The following is a 16,875-nucleotide window of genomic DNA, read 5'->3' on the forward strand; positions in this document are numbered from 1 at the left end:
AATAAAGGCAGGCTGGGTAAAAAAAAAAAAAAAAAATATATATATATATATATATATATATATATATTACAGAAAGGCTCAGGTGGTAAATTCATCATATTTCCACAGCATTATTTAAATCAGTATGACAACATACGGTAGTTATGCTCACCACTCAGTTTCACTTTTTAACAGAAATACCATATCATAGTGTTCTAATGCACATGGATTGTGGTTGCTGCAGGACTATGTGTGTTAATGGCCCATTATTAGTATTCAGGGACATGCCTGCCAAAACTATCTCCTTCCTATTTCTTATGCATTATTTCATTATTTCTATTAGTTATTTCATATAGCAGTAAGTTTTAATAGTACTTGGAACAAGTCACAGAATGCAAAAAATATCTGATTTTAGATGGCGTAGGTATGGTAAGGACATGTTGGCCGGTGAGCTGGAAACAGAGGATATCTCATAGATATTACCATATGTTGTTTTTTTATTTGCCTGCTGTTATTATCAGCACCATATCATTATAATCTGACACAAACTGTCTGTAGTGGACTCAATATTTTTATTCTTTAAACACAATACAGTATAGGCTATATTTGAGTGGTACGTAGACCCATAAATTCTTAAATTAGAACATTACTACAACATTAAAAAATACATTACTAAAAAAGGACAGATCATAAATTATGGTCTGTCTCTAAGAATACTCTGTCTCAAATAAAGGCCTGGTTCTTTCTTCAGTTGAGGTAAATAAAGGCCCTGGCCACTATTTGAGAATTTATGATAACTTATTCACAATGTTGCTTAAAAGGCATTCAATAATGATCTAACTGGTAAAATTGTATTATATTCTTCCCTCTTTAATCAATTATATTCACACTATAACTGCAACTGTCATCAAAACTACACAGGTACTAGATAACAGACACCACATCCTCACTTCTCACTTCTTTTATTCCTGTCCAAAAATATCATGATTAACTAAATGAATATCTTAAACAATGTTTTCACTAAATATTTCCAGCCACCACTTTGATGAAGTTTTTAGATCCCTAAAAAGAGCACCATCTGTTTCTTAGTTGAGCTGTTCTCCACAGACATCTTGTTGATAACAGTGTTGACTGTATGTGTGCTTAACTTTGGGGCCTTGATTGAAGTAATTAATTAGCTGACTATGCAGTTACAACGTTTGCAATAGGCCTATGTCTGCTGGCTAACTGTTGGCTAGCTATACAAACAACAACAACAAAATGATAATAAAAAAGAAAGAATGAAAATGTGGTAGTGAAATGTGATTTATCGTGGATGCTTGGTATTTAATTGAACTTCCTATAAAAAACGTATTAAAAGGTTTGTGTGAATCTTCAGGCTTCTGTTTTGGCAAAACTGCATGTAGTTTGATTAATATAACAATACAGCATGAGGTTAAAAAGAGTCTGTGTAGAGAGACCTATTAATAGATTTCTTCAACTTTCATGTGTTTTTGCACTAAAATATTGTGTGTGTGTGTGTGTGTGTGTGTGTAATATTAGCAAACACATCATCAATATTCATCAAATCATTAGACTTTGTAAATTTTTTGAAGCCTTCCCTCTTTATTAAAACTTTTCCTGCAAGCTTTAGTATTTTTCCATATTTTCATCTAAAGATTTCAGCAGCGAATTCACCTACTCTACAGCTTACTGCACCCTGATGATGAGTAAAATTCATCTGTTCTTCATATAGACGATCAAATTAGTGACTCAACATTGAACTCAATATGACTGATAGAACACTTCTAAATTCGATGACAATGAAAAGTAGGACAGATCATTTTTGTCTTTTGCTTATGGAATCAGATCTGATACGACTCCTGTGTGTTCCAACAGATGCCTTAGAGTACCTTTAAGTATTTGATGCTAAAAGCAATATGCTGTCCACAGCACTAATTTCACAATCGTAAAAATAAATTGTGTGAGAGCTAGTAGCTAAATATTCTCTATGTCCCTGCAATCTTTCCCTGGCCAGGCAATTTACATACGGCACTGTTTTGACATCTGTCAGGAGAAGTGACACAGCTCCTTCAGATCTGATGAGATTAGACTTTGTGCCCCCATTGTATCTGAGTGGCAGCTGATACGTACGGTCTGAGAACAGCTCCCATCCGTGAGCCAAGTATGAGAAACTAATCCCTCCAAGGACAAAACACAAAGAGAAAAGAGATACCATAGAGGGAAATGTTATTAAAGAAATCCCTCTCTGGAAAATAGAATTCAGTTACCTGCAGTTGTCAACGTTGCTCCCAGTAATGGCGCTAGATGTGTGAAATCCTCTGAGCTTATTAATTTCAATTATTTCAATGCAGCCAGTGAAGTTGTAGAAAGGTTCAGCTCCCTTAGGGAGGAATGAGAAAGCATCAGACGGTTTCTTTGAAACAAACAGGAATATAACACAAAATAAGTTAAATAACACAAAACCCCTCAGACTACTGAACATGGTACATCTAACAACAAGGGCAGGTACCCGTATTCTTGTTATGGAATTCATGTTCTAAGCACTGATTCCTTGTCCTTACCTTCACTTTTCATTTCTCGTACTTCGTGTACTGAAAACAATGATAGCATTGTCTTCGTGTTCCTTTCCACTAACTTTACTTTAAAAAAACCTGATCTCACAACAGAAGGTGTATTTTTTCTCCTTTGAGAAAACACAAGCATGAAATATGTCATCTTTAATTATCCGTCATACGCAAATCTGCATGACGCCGAATTGCAGCTTGTCGCTGCACTCTAACTACAGTGTGCGTGTCCAGTGGGCAAACATAACCTCTTCTTACTAAAAATAGAATAAGCAGACATCAGGTCTTTTCATGAAACCACTTTCACTTATTCCTCAAAGAAGTCTGTCACTGACCTTTTAAAAGTTCTCTGCAAAGACAGATCACATTTGTTTGGCAATTTGGTTTTACACCCCACACCATTGAGAGCAACACTGAAACATCTGATGCAACCAAAACTGTGAACTCTTCTGGCTCATTAAAAGAAACATCATAATTATTTATTAATGGCTTGCCATCAGTTCTATCAAATTAAATAAAAAGTGCTCTCAGGGCTGTGATGTATGATGGAGAAAGATGATTTCTTATTTATGATCAATATAAACAGATATATCATCAGAAAAAGTGTTTTCATTTGAAAGGGACTTCTAATTAAAACTTACTCGATAGGTTGGGTAGCGGGACGGTATTCCTCCTATGAAAAAGTGGCTTGTTCTTTGAATGGTGAGACCTGACCAGTAATTGCTTGGGATGCTTCTGGCTCTTTTGTAGCCAGACACAGCAACTTCTGCCTCACATGGAGCAAGGCGCTGTCTGTGGGAAGTAAGAAGTATAGCCTCAGAGCCAATGTGATACAAGACTATGATTTTTACTACATGGATATAAGTATACAACATATTCCTGCGTTGTTGGGACCCTATAATCATGTCTGCAACATTTGAGTCTTATGCTTATGTATTTGCATAATGGCCGTAAATATGCTAAATTAAGGATTCTCTTTAACATAAATACTACTGATGGACTTTAAGCTTTAAACTCATTTCAGTAAGTTGCATTTTCCTTGCCTTAGGAGGACACAATTACTTTAAAAGCTGAGCTCTACTAATGCCTATTTTATCTTTATTTTTCCTTTTTAATATTCTAACAAAAAAAAAACAAAAACAGGTTGTGCTGAATGACTCCTAATGAATGCTGTGTTTCCATGGATACAGGAGATAGTGCATTTAGAGAAACTAGGATACAAAATGAATTCATTATTCATTTTCTCTCTGTCATATTATTGCTTAGTTTTCAGCTCAAGACAATGACTTTGAAACCCTTCCTGTTGACTTGGTGTCTGATTTACATTCCTCCATTTTCTTGAATCATGCATTCTGTATTAATAAGTCATCGAGAAAATGGTATGGGAATGGCAAGGAAGTGTTCATATTTTTCTTAAATGATTACCTAATATTTGACTGGAAAATACCCCAAACTATTGTGTCCTCATTTGCTCTATGGCACTTGTCATAACACAGTAGAAACGTGCTCTGTTGGTTTGAGAAGTCACGTGGTAGTCACAGAGTTACAGTTATACAATAACATCCTGAGGACACGTTAAGATAATATCTTAAATTATGTGAACGAATGTCAGCAGCAGCAACAAAAAAAAAAAAAAAATGTTCCTGCCCTCTTTTAGTTTCTTCAGAAAATTCAAATTGTTAAGATCCAATGCCTCTGCTTTCCATCCTTGAGGTAAAACATGGCCCTTGAAATGGATGTTTACAACCACTTCTCTGACAAAACCGCAATTAATATCCTCAGAGCTATTCTAATTTCATGCTTTGTGTCTGCAATTCATAATTCAGAGTTTGCATTAAATAGCAATCACGTCTTTGGCTGGTCGTTTGAATCTAGTGCAGCTTTCATTTTCAAGTACAAATAATGTACACTTTGAGAGCTGTCACTCCTTTAACAGACTGCATGAATATTGCAGCACATCTACAGTGATGTCAAGCAGCTTTTCATGCATATGAAAACACAGCACAGACACAGACACAGACTTCTTATGTGTGCACTTGACATGAAATCTACCGTATTTACCGTATCTTCACAGTTTTTTCAACTGCTCATGTATCAGTTACCACAACCAATACCTACAATAAGTGAGAGCACTGGCTATCTCATATCATGATGTGCAATGACCATATAACAACATAAAATGACTGAGTGGTTCGTAGACATATGGGTTCGTTAAAGCCAGGACAGTGAAGCCATGTTCCATGTTCCATGTTCCAAAACCCTGATACTCTTTTCATATGCTAATTCAGCAATGTTGCTCGCTTTTACATTTAAAATATTCAATTATGGATTGTTGAGCAGGACATGTAGAGTTGTGATGGTTCATTTCATTTTATGTCATGAAAGGCAGACAGCAAAACAAATTGCATTTGAGATTTGGGGGCCGTGTTTCACCTGGATTCATTCATCCTTGATTTTCCCTCCTTTTAAAGAAATCTTGTGTGACTTGCACACACTGCTCCGGAACTGTCCCAAAGCCTTGGGAGATTTCCAGAGCTAATTCTGTCCTTCCAAACAACATGGGAGGACAGATAATTACCTAAGTGCAGATTCTGGGCTAACTATCTGCAGCTGGAGGCTAGTCTGCCCACAGATGTGCAGCCTGTACACCGTTGCCTCCTGACACCATGCTCCCCATGCAGAGGGGAGGAGGTCCAGGAAGCAATCTAGCCTGATTTGTTAGGGCTGTAATTCGCAGGCTGTGGCGTTTGCCTGCTCAACACTCCGGGGCACGGACCCAGAGCTCCCCTAAGTCTCTCCTCTGGTGCCAGTGTGGGTTAATTTAGGAGCGCTCTGCCAAATCGGCCTGGCCACCAGCCAGAGGGCACAGGGCCCTGGGAGTCCTTGAGAAGTCCCAGTGGATTTCTATTAGACATACAGAAAATTGTCTTTGAATGAAAGATACATTAAAAGCCTATGACAAAACCTGCTGCGATGCTCAACATGACTGTCCTTAGGTGTCTTAAGGTGAGATGGGGAAAAAAGATGGGGAAGAATTACTACACAGGACTCGTATTGGTTTCAGTGAATGCCAGAGATGTTGTCCTCTGTTTGTAACCCGTCTTCTGACAGCTATCTCACATGCTAACTATTTTAAAATCTAGCTCAAGGAATAATGATAGATTTGTGCTGCTTTTGCATTTGCAGTGGGCACATTTTAAACTCTTTAGATAAACAGAAATGACAGATCAATACACTTAAGATGAAAAATTGTCAAGGATCTACGTTACAGCAAATCTGAAGCGGCACAAGTATTTTTTTTTTTTTTTTTTTTGGCATCCCTAATCAAAGCAGGAGATGTGAAATGCATAATTTTGTCAGACACAGGTCTTTGCTTTTGAAAAACCAACCATATCCTGAAAAAACATGCAGATGGTTAAATAACTATTAGACATAGAGTATTTCACTTTATGTACCACAGAGGTGTTTCATTTTACTAATAAAAAGTAAAACCCTGGTGGTATTAGAAGAAATTGTAAGACAAAGATAAATGATCTGATTATCTCTCTGAGCATTCTGAGACTGCTATCTAGACTGTGCTAGTGATCTGCAGTTCCTTGCAGAATCATAAATGTATTAAATACTTTTTTGACCGAGACTTCAATGATGAGGCTCAAAAGCCCTTGACAAAATTTCAAGAATTTAACAGGTCTTAATGGTGCTCCAGAGCTCAGTTATGTTTTATTTTTATTTTTTTTTTTGTCATTTTTGTTTTAAAATTAATTCTTTTATTTTATTTTAATTATTTTTTTTATGACTAAAATACAGTACAGATTTATATTGCAATTTTCTAATATATGGAATCTATTTTACTTTGATAAAGTTGAATAAGCTGAATTTAAACAGTTCCAAAACAGTTCCAAGAAAAGAAAAAGTCTCTGAACTGTCTGTGCCCCTTCTTGTAATACTTTGTGCAGTCCACTTGTGAGGTCACATTAATTTTCTATAAGATGAGAGATAACATTTTGGAGGACCAGAATGAATCATCACTTTGCAGCTTTTGATGTGTGTATGTGAAATAAGGTTTTTAGTTTTGACCATGCCACATTAACTACACTTTTTGATAGATTTAATGAAGCTGACAAGCGCCTAATGAAGCGCCTGCGTTTTTTTCTCTGCATACGTGTTGGACACATATGCATGTTTGGACACTAGATGACCTGCTGAAGCCCATTGATATCTCTTTTCCCACACAGAAGCATTTTCCTCACTGTAGGGCTGAGATAAGCACAAATTTACAACCTGTACTCTGAAAGTTTAGCAATGTACTAGTAGTTTTAAACATGTAATAATTACAACCACAGTAATAGGAAATGGCATATTTAGTGTTTTTCAACTATGATTCATGAAGAAGAATCTTTACCTTTCTGCTTTTTGATGGATGATCATTTTACATGTGTTTTTACACCATTTTAATACCCAAGTGAGAAGGGACATCAGAGACCCACAGCACATATTCTTAGGCCTGACACAAGCTTTAGAATTCTAATACAGATTTTGCTTGATTCTTAAGTAAAAGAACCTTCAGAACTACAGACACTAACTTTTGAGAAAGAGGAAGAGGAGGAGGGGGAGAAGAAGAAGAAGAAGAAGAAGAAGAAGAAGAAGAAGAAGAAGAAGGCACAATATATTCAGGTATAAAAAAAAAATGTTATGTCTACCTTTAATTTAATTTACTGATCTTCATAATATTCCATCATTTTATCTTTATTAAACTAAATGTTTACAGCCTGAAACACAGTGACTATTGTCAGGACTATTGTTAAAAATCTTACCTTACAAGCACCATGTATTCATAGCCATCATCAACTGATACAGTGCTATTTATTCTCTTCACGCCTTCATCTTCATTACAGGAAAAGTCATACTAAAACATGACAAAATAGGTTTTGTTATAATATAAAGTACATGAGGTCAGATATCAGTCAACAGTGTTGCTGAGGTTATTTTAGTAATGATAGAACAGACAATACTGATGGCAACTCTACAGTATGAAACTTTCAATTACAGTGTATCACAAAATCAGGATTACCAAACATAATTACCAACAAAACTAATCATCAACCAAACAATCTGGGAGATGCATGAGTGTAAAAATGGTTAATTTTTGGCATTTGAGTTTTCTGTTTACGTATAGGTGTTTTTAGCTTTCTTTATATAAAAGTTAAGTAAATCACTTTTAGTAACAATACCTTTGTATCAAAAGGAACATGCAAGATTGATCTAACCTGCAGAATTCCTTTAAGAATGAAGAGTTTAATGAAAAAGAAGGCACGAGGATCAGGTCCTTGGTCAGCGTAGAGAAGGGTCCCATTAGCTGCTCTGGTTTGAAACCGAACTGTAATGTTGTTTAATGCACCAAGATTAATGCCCTCAAACTCCAAGAAGGAATCACCAGAGTAGCCCACATAGCTTATATCTGTTGGAAAAACAGTAGAGAGCATTTCAGAGATACAGTAATCTGAAAGAAACAAAAAACGTTACTTTAATAATATTATATAACCAGAAAAATCCAGTTAACATAGTAAAACAATAATACAGGTTCTATAAAAGATATGGTCGAACACTTTTTCCCACTTCAGAACTGATTATGCTGTATATCCTGTCTGTGAATACTGATATATATAATGTCATAAATAGCCCATTTCTGCTTATTTCTTTCATTTCCAAACAGCTGAGTCTGAATGATTTGCTACCTATTGTCTTGTCTTGTTTCCCAACTCAGTGATGTCTGAGGGAATTGGAGTGAGTTACAGTTTTTTCCTCCAGGTTCTGTAAAAGCTATACGTGGTGAACGCAATTACACTGACTAGGTAAAAATCAATATTAGGACACTCTTATTGTTTTGCCTCTCCATAAAGCAGTGGGAGAACACATTAGTGCTCTGAGGAGGGAGATAGCATAAAGAAATAAATCTCCTTAGAACAGTAGTCACTCAGAACAGCGGTTTATAGCTGTAATTAGACACTGAAGAGCGATTTGTGTTAGAGTTGAAATGTGATATATGAATTTAAGCCTACAGGCCATAGAGCTTCAGAACGATTTACATTTTTCCTCTAGGGTCTCTATGCGAAAAGTACCTAGTGCAAACTCAAAGTTATGCTTTTTCAAAATTATGTTCTTCATATCACAACAGTATTGGTCCAATGCAGCAAAAAACTAACAAACCAGTAAACACATAAATAATGAATGAGTGAATGAATGAATGAATGAATGAATGAATGGTGTACCTGGTTTCTTGCTCATTGTAATATAAGCATACTTTAATACAAGCACCCCCTCATTTTAAACTCAAAAATCACCCACTTAACTCTGACAAAGCAATGTAACAATGAAGCATTCGATATTGTTTCACCTCAGTTTCACATACTCAGATTCACCATGCTGTCTGTAACATCAGAGTTCAGGGGAGACTGTGAGATTAAAAACAAACAAACAAACAACCCCCCCCCCCCAAAAAAAACCCCAAAAAACAACATTTATAGCCAAAAAAAGCCTTATCTCGAGATTTGCACAAACAAAAGGAATGTCTCTGAACATATGTGCTGCTGCTCTCCATCCACATGATTCACGCCATATTATGAGTTGCACAGCAACTACCCATGGCTACAATCAGCAGGTTCCCACAGACATTGTGTGCTACAAGGTTATGCATTTTCCACTCTTTTTTGTGCCTTGCATTGACAAACAACAAACAGCTTTATGATTGTTGCCAATAGATATCAAGAAGCTGACCTTGAATATCTTTTTTTTTCCTGTAATACATATACACCCACAGATGCAAAGACACACACACACAAACACCCACAAACACGCACGCAGACACATTTACGCACACGTACATATACATACACACTGAAAGGAAATGGAGAGATAGAGAGCGAGAGAGCAATGTATTTTTATGTTTGACTACGTGATATGGCTTCACCTATGTCTAACTTCAAAAAAGAAAAAAAGAGAAAGTCCATTTATGTAAGCTGTGAGAACTGAGGTCTGAGGTCTGAGGTCTGAACATTTCCTGACACATATACAGAATTATTAGCATTCAACGGCAATTTAAGAAACTAATGATTGGCTAAGGGCACTTTTTTTTTTTTTAAAAAAGCTTATACCAACAAATGTCAGATAAGTGCAAATCATACTATTTTCAGATTCCCAGTTTATTTCAAGCAGTTTACATCCAAACACAGACACGCATATAATGTCATAATACTATATGTCATATTACTGTATGTACAACAACTACCAAAAGTAAGACAGAAATGCAAATCTCATCACTGACGGTGAATACATTTGCATCATACAGTGCACTCCACAATTATTGGCACCCCTGATAAAGATGAGCAGAAAGGGTTATAAAAAGATTTACCTTTTGGTGAATTAGCTTAATCATACACTGAAAAAAAGAGAAAACTCCAACCTTTAATTGAAGTAAATTTATTCTGAGAAAAAAAGTCCCTCATCCAGAAATAATTATTTTTAACAAAACTATGTGTGCCACAATTATAGGCACCCCTGCATTTAATACTTTGTACAACCTTCCTTTGCCAATAAAACAGCATGAAGTCCTCTGTAACACCTAATAAGGTTGGAGAATACAGAGCAAGGAACCTGAGACCATTCCTATTTACTGAATCTCTCCAGATCATCCAGGGTCCTAGGTCCACTCTTGTGCACTCTCCTCATCAGCTCATCCCACAGGTTTTCAGTGGCAGAAGCTTGATTTTGTGATCAGTTAACCATTTTTGTGTTGATTTAGACAGATATTTTGGATCATTGTCCTGCTAGGAGGATCCAACGACGACCCAGTTTGAATTTCCTGGTTAGGTGAATTGTGTCTCCAATTCACCTAACCTGCATGTATTTGGACTGTGGGAGGAAACTGGGGCTCCTGGAGGAAACCCATGCAGACACGGGGAGAACATGCAAACTCCACACAGAAAGGACCCTAGCCACCCAACTGGGAATTGAACCCGAGACCTTCTTGCTGTGAGGCGACAGTGCTACCTACTGCCCCACCGTGCCACCCCCTGCCAGATTCAGATTTAAAATTTCCTGGAATTTCATGGAGTTCATGATGCCATGTACCCTAACAAAGTTCCCAGGGCCTTTGGAAGAAAAACAGCCCCCACAACATCGTGGAACCTCCACCATGTTTAACAGTGGGGATCAGGTTCTTTTCGGTATAGCCATGCTTCTTTTTACGCAAAACCCACCTGGAGTGTTTGTTGCCAAAAAGCTCAATTTTTGTCTCATTCCCTGACTTATGAAGCTCAACACCCTTTTCCCTCAATTGAATTGTGTGTTCGCTTATCCTTCCCATGTTGATGTATGAATAAGGGAAAACGGCCTCTGTGTCACCTCATATTTATACCACAGTGAAACAGGAAGTCATGGATTACTGCTTGAAAGGTCCTAAGCACTCTGATCAACTTAAAAAAGTAAAATATACCTGGATAAAATGCTTCAGTTACATTTGGCTCATAAGTATTTCTAGGGGTGCCAATAATTGTGGCACACATGGTTTTGTAAAAAAACTATTATTTCTGGATGAGGGGCTTTTTTTCTCAGGATAAATTTAGTTCAGTTAAAGGCTGGATTTCTCTCATTTCGTCAGTGTGAGATTAAGCTAATTCACCAAAAGGTGAATTTTTTATAACCCTTTTTACTTATCTTTAGCAGGGGTGCCAATAATTGTGGAGGACACTTTATTTACATGTACTCATTTAGCAGACACGTTTATCTAAAGCGACTTACAAGTGAGGCAAAACACTAACAGCAGGGAATGTATGGTAGTGCTCCACATGTACAAACATTTTGAGAACAATTATGCAAAACAGACAGCTCATTTTCCTCTGTTATAGATTGGTTAATATTTGTAGATGGGTACTACTGTCATGACAAAAAAATATGTCTGGAAAACAAAGATGGCTACACCTGAACATGACTGGATGATACAACACCTGATCAAATGTGTTTTGTTCAGTTAAATATTCAAAATGTGTTTAATTTATCTTGGTTGCTAACAGCATTTGGGTGTTTCCCAGTTTGCTAAGGTACATGACCACATTTAATGCTGTGTTCTCCGACTGAGTCAAGTCATCAACTCATTGTTTAATTTAATTCATATCTGCAGCACAGAGTCGGCATGGGGGTGGGGGGGGGGCATTCGTGGGCCTTGCCCCCTCAAATGAGTTATTGTGCCCAACAAAACAAAAATAAGAACAGAAAAAAAACACACCTTCTTGGTCACATTTGCATTAGGTCACATTGTGGGAAGCAGTATGCTCATTTGTCTGGTGCTTTGGTGCTACTGGCTTGATTTGTTTGATTTGTTGTCATTACGTCAAGATAAGCAAGCACATAACGTACAGTTAGCAACACTTGCCACCTGCTACTCTTCCAAAGGTAAGCCATACATTTAATTCACTTTATGATGCCAGGCTTGGCTTTCATAAATATTACGCAAAATGTTGAATGATTTTTGGATCTGTCTGCATTTATTCAGTAAGAGTGGGGTATACAGTCTATTTCAAATGATGTTTTAATGACGCACAAAGTGCACTGTGTGTGTGAGAGAGAGACGGAGAGAGAGAGAGGGACATGGCTTCCACATAGGCTATATTTTGTGCGGTGTTTGTGCACAGTGCAGAGTGTGTGTGTGTGTGTATATATGTGTGAAAGAGAAAGACTTTGCAGCATGTATTGAAATTGGAACTGGGTTGGTGTGTTGGTTGTTGACGATAAACTCATATTATCAAGCATTTATTTCACAGATTAAGTTCTCGAAAGTATGTTTCAACATTCTAATGTTACTTCTTCAGCAATGTGAATTGAATGAATTAAGGTACAATGCCACAAAAAAGTGAAAAATAACCCCCCCCCCCCCCCCCCCCCCCGCAAATGTTTTGTTGTTGTTGTTGTTTACTTGGGAAAGGAATGCATGTTATAAACAGGAAGAATGATTTCAGAATAAGCAATGAACTTTGAATTCTGTGTTTTGTTAGAGCTATAAGAATATCAGATAAGCCAACGTGAAGCGAGCACTCGACTCACAGGCTCTTCCATGGTAATTACCACTTGCACAGTAGCATGTGCTCCTGAACAGGGGCATGATCAAAGAAACAAATCAGCTCTAAAAGAAGCCCATTACCTGGCATGAGCTCTTTAAATTGCAAAAAAATACTATCCTCTGCTTGTTTTAATTGGAAGGGACTGAGAATCACATCTTCCATATAACTTCTTTTATTCTGATTAGCAGTCGCTCTCAACAGCAGACAATCTCATGTTTCAGCATCTTCAAAGGATTTTTCAAAGACACTCATGTCTGCCTTATATATATCCTTTATTGCCAAGCTCCACCTACCAGGTCCACCCAGATAACAGAGTAAATCTTCTAATCCCACATATACTCAAAAGACATTTCAACTGGTCAAACTTGGAGTAATAGCACAGATGTGAAGTATGTGGAATAAATGTGTATTTTGAATCTACATGTATACCTCTAACTTTATATATAAATAAAAATAACTTTAAAATATATGAATATAATTTGATGAGAGACATTACACCACACTCAGTCAAAGTAAATCAAAACTGGTTGGCATTATCATTAGGCAGATGGTGTTGTAACCTCATAAGAAATTATGTACAGTGCTTTTATTTGCACTTCTCAAATGGGCTTATGTAAATAGCCAAAAAATCTATCTATCTATCTATCTATCTATCTATCTATCTATCTATCTATCTATCTAACTAACTAACTACCTAACTAATTTTACAATTCGCAATGAGGAATTAGTGATGTGTAATCCAGTTAAGTACATTTATTTTCTTGGGACAGCATTTGCTAGTGTTGGTACTAGTGTTGTGTAGGACTGTAATCTCTCTGTTTTCCTCATGTATATACTTATCTTTTTATTACTTACAGGCAATCCTCCCATTGTAATTGCGGATGGATGTATGTTTCTATGTCTGACCTAGTGCAAAGCATTTCTTCAAATTACACCCCTCCGCCTCATTTGCTAATTGGGTAACGTCCATAGTCTGGTTCCCTAATCTGCCAATCAGACATTTCTACATACAAGCAGCAGTTATATGTTGTAGTGGAAGCCTCTCAATGTGACGAATTCATCACAAAAAGGAGTTGTAATTTTCTGAAGAAGGCAGATCATAAACTCTATATGATTTAATCTGGAAGAACAAGTGTAAGCTCTCTGAACTGTAACACAGACATCAAATGTTTCTGCTTTATGTCCATGTGCTATGCCTCTCCTTTTAGCTGGCATTCCCCTTGTGTGCTTAAGCCCATTGACCTGATTTACCATGAGAGATCCATTTCCGTCAAACTTTGCGTCACTGGCACCCCTCTATTAATACAAATTCTACATATGCCATCTGACACTGCTGCTTCAGTATTAAATTCTACAGTCATTTTCTCTTGATTCATTCTTGCCTCCAAACGAGCCACCCTGGCTGCCTCCGCTCCTTGGCTGAAAGACATGTTTCACTCAGGCTGCTCGGTACCAAGGACAGCTGAGACAAGATGGAGGAAATCAAACTCACCCACTCCTCTGACTCAGTATCATATTCTACTCAAAGCTTTCTGCTCTGTAGTTACAGTAGTCAAGGTGAGTTTTCATTCCTCAACTTACACGTGTCAAACGGTCATGTACTGCTCCCAGTCTTCTCCTTCCAAGTTCACTGAGATCATCTCTGCCTGTCTATTTGACATAGCTACTTGGAGGCATTACTTCAAACTCAAACTGAGCAAAACAGAATTATCCACTGCTGGTCCATTCTTTCAACACAACCAAAAACCTGAGTTGCCCTTGATGACAAGTTGAATCTCTGTTACAACCAGAATCTGCAGTTTCCTCTTACACAATGTTTGTGATATTCTATAAATCACACTGCTCCTGATCATGGTATGTGTGATCTCAAAACTGGCCAAATGCAACAACTTTGCATTGCTGCCAACTTGTGCCATAACTTTGTTGTAAAGCATCTAAAATTCTCAAACCACCACACTGCCCCACTCTGCTCTGCATCATACGCTCCACTGACTACTGGTAGCAGGTAGAAACGAATTAAGCACATAAGTTCCAGCCTTCTGTGCAGGTAAAACTACTGCTCTAAAGTACCTCAAAGCCATAATCCAAGACTGTATCCCAGTATAACCACTCCTATCTGCAGCCTTGTCATGACTAGTTTTAATAAAGTTTGGATCGATGCTTCTTGTGTCAGGTTCTTTCATTTAACCACATCAGTTTCAATAGAGGAGTAAATGTGTGAATAAACATTGAACTTCATTGAAAGTTGAAGTAACTTACAACCCCCCCCCCCCCCCCCAAAAAAAAACCCCAACTTGCTGCAAGTTGCAATCAATTTTTTTAAGTTCCTCCAGTGGAAATTGTAACCTTATGATAACATACATCTTAGAAAAGATGCATCCTGTAACACTAGCTGACATAGGTAGCCTGGATTGTGAGACAGCAGCATTCTGTGAGTATAATAAGCACATCATAGATGTCAACTAATGTTACCAAGTGCATTTCTGTACTGATTTGCACTTTTGTTCATAAGCATTTATTAAGGTGAAAATGTCACTATAACAAGCCTCTTACTGGAGCAGATAATTATGTATTACTGAAAGGAATGGATATACAATAATATTTTTAGGATATTTAACTTTTTAAATGAAAAAAAAAGACTGAATTCTGCGTTTATGTATGTCACTTAGCTTCCTCTTATAACAGCATGTGAGTTATAACTATATTGGTCTGACTCTTAAAAGATCATCACTTCAATTAAAGTCTGCAAAAAGCCCTGTGTGTTTTACATGGTCGTTATAATGCAGTTCACAGCATATAAAACATTACACAGGTTCTGTTACAATGTCGTAGGGACACGGTTTTGAAGCACAATGATTTCTTGTAAATGCTTGTGACAAATGTTATAATTAGGGATGTCCCGATCTGATCTCAAAGATCGGTATCGGGGCCGATCAAGGCATTCTTTAACTGACTGGTATTGCCTTTACTGAACACGATCCTTTGTTTTACGTCAGCTGTCACACAGGTGTCGTAAACGGAGAGCATAATTTGTGGCAGGACGCGGTTAAAATGTCTGCAGTGTGGATATGTTTTAAATTGGGAAACGAAAGCAGTCCAACAGCCACTTGTAATGTTTGCAATGCGACCATTTTGCGAGGCGGTAGTAACACAGAGCTGTGTTCAGTGGGCCACTACCACTTTGATACGGCACCTAAAAAATAAACACAGCGGAATACACTGAGTTCACCCAGGTAATACAGGCAAAAGCTGCTCCGAAGCAACACACATTGTAGGCTATACTTTTAAAAGGAGAGAAAAGTTCCTCGAGACTGCAACAAGGCCAAAAAGACTACTGAGAGGGTAATTGAATTAATCGCTTTGGTTGACCAGCCCATTTGGTAGTGAATACAGAGGTGCGTTCAAAGTCGGCAAATTGAGGCGAACGGGTTTTCTTTTTAACTTTTAAATTTGAAAGTCTTTTAGGTCAGCATACTCTGACGACATTAATCCTCAAAGACTACTAATAACAACCAAGGTATCATTTCAAAATTGAAACACCTAACGCTTTAGCTGTGTGATGTGTGCGAGTTAGCCTAAACTAATGACTGCAGAGAGCAATACAGTCGCTTAACTATGGCTAGGATTGATAACGATAGCATACAAAAAAGAGGCTTTCAGAAACACTATCAACGTAACTGACAGTTAGATAACCACTTGAATTATTGTCAGATTAAATAAAATTAAACACTTATGTATATTTTCTGGTATAACTCCCACAGTACACCTTACCCTCTCGACACTAGCCTACATTTCAGATGCATGCTCTATCGGAGCTTTACAAGAAGGTTTTCTTTGATATTTTGTAAAATAAACAACGTAATAAAAAAAACAGCTGGTTCTTTAATTTTTTTCTTAATGCATTTGCTATTCAGTTGTCAAGCATATACACTGAATTGGTTTTAATAAACTTTAATGTACTTGAAACGTGCATTGTGCAACCTAGAAATACAAGTATCGGAATGGGACTTGGTATGGGCAGAAACTCAACATTAAATGTCTCGGATCGGAATCGGGGGCAAAAAAACTTCATCGGGACATCTCTAGTGATAATGTACCATCCGGGACTTATAAGGTATTACAAAGGCTTTATGGTGACTCATAAATGCATTTCTAAAGCATTACAGCAATAGCGACATTATAATGACCAACATACACTCTCCTTATCAGCTCTCATG

At 37.3% G+C, this 16,875-nt stretch overlaps 1 protein-coding gene across 1 annotated transcript in view; it reads right to left on the reverse strand.

Annotated features, from left to right (window-relative positions):
- The window catches only part of eys (eyes shut homolog), a 151,984-nt gene that overhangs the window by 46,860 nt on the left and 88,249 nt on the right, over positions 1 to 16,875 (reverse strand). Inside the window, exons 34-37 of the mRNA XM_030772255.1 lie at positions 7,814 to 8,004; positions 7,361 to 7,452; positions 3,188 to 3,338; positions 2,250 to 2,362 (exon numbers count right to left, since the gene is read on the reverse strand). Of these exons, the coding sequence (XP_030628115.1) occupies positions 2,250 to 2,362; positions 3,188 to 3,338; positions 7,361 to 7,452; positions 7,814 to 8,004 (547 nt within the window). The remainder of the gene's footprint in view (positions 1 to 2,249; positions 2,363 to 3,187; positions 3,339 to 7,360; positions 7,453 to 7,813; positions 8,005 to 16,875) is intronic.

Source organism: Chanos chanos, chromosome 4 (assembly GCF_902362185.1).
Source record: "Chanos chanos chromosome 4, fChaCha1.1, whole genome shotgun sequence".
Lineage (NCBI taxonomy): Eukaryota > Metazoa > Chordata > Actinopteri > Gonorynchiformes > Chanidae > Chanos > Chanos chanos.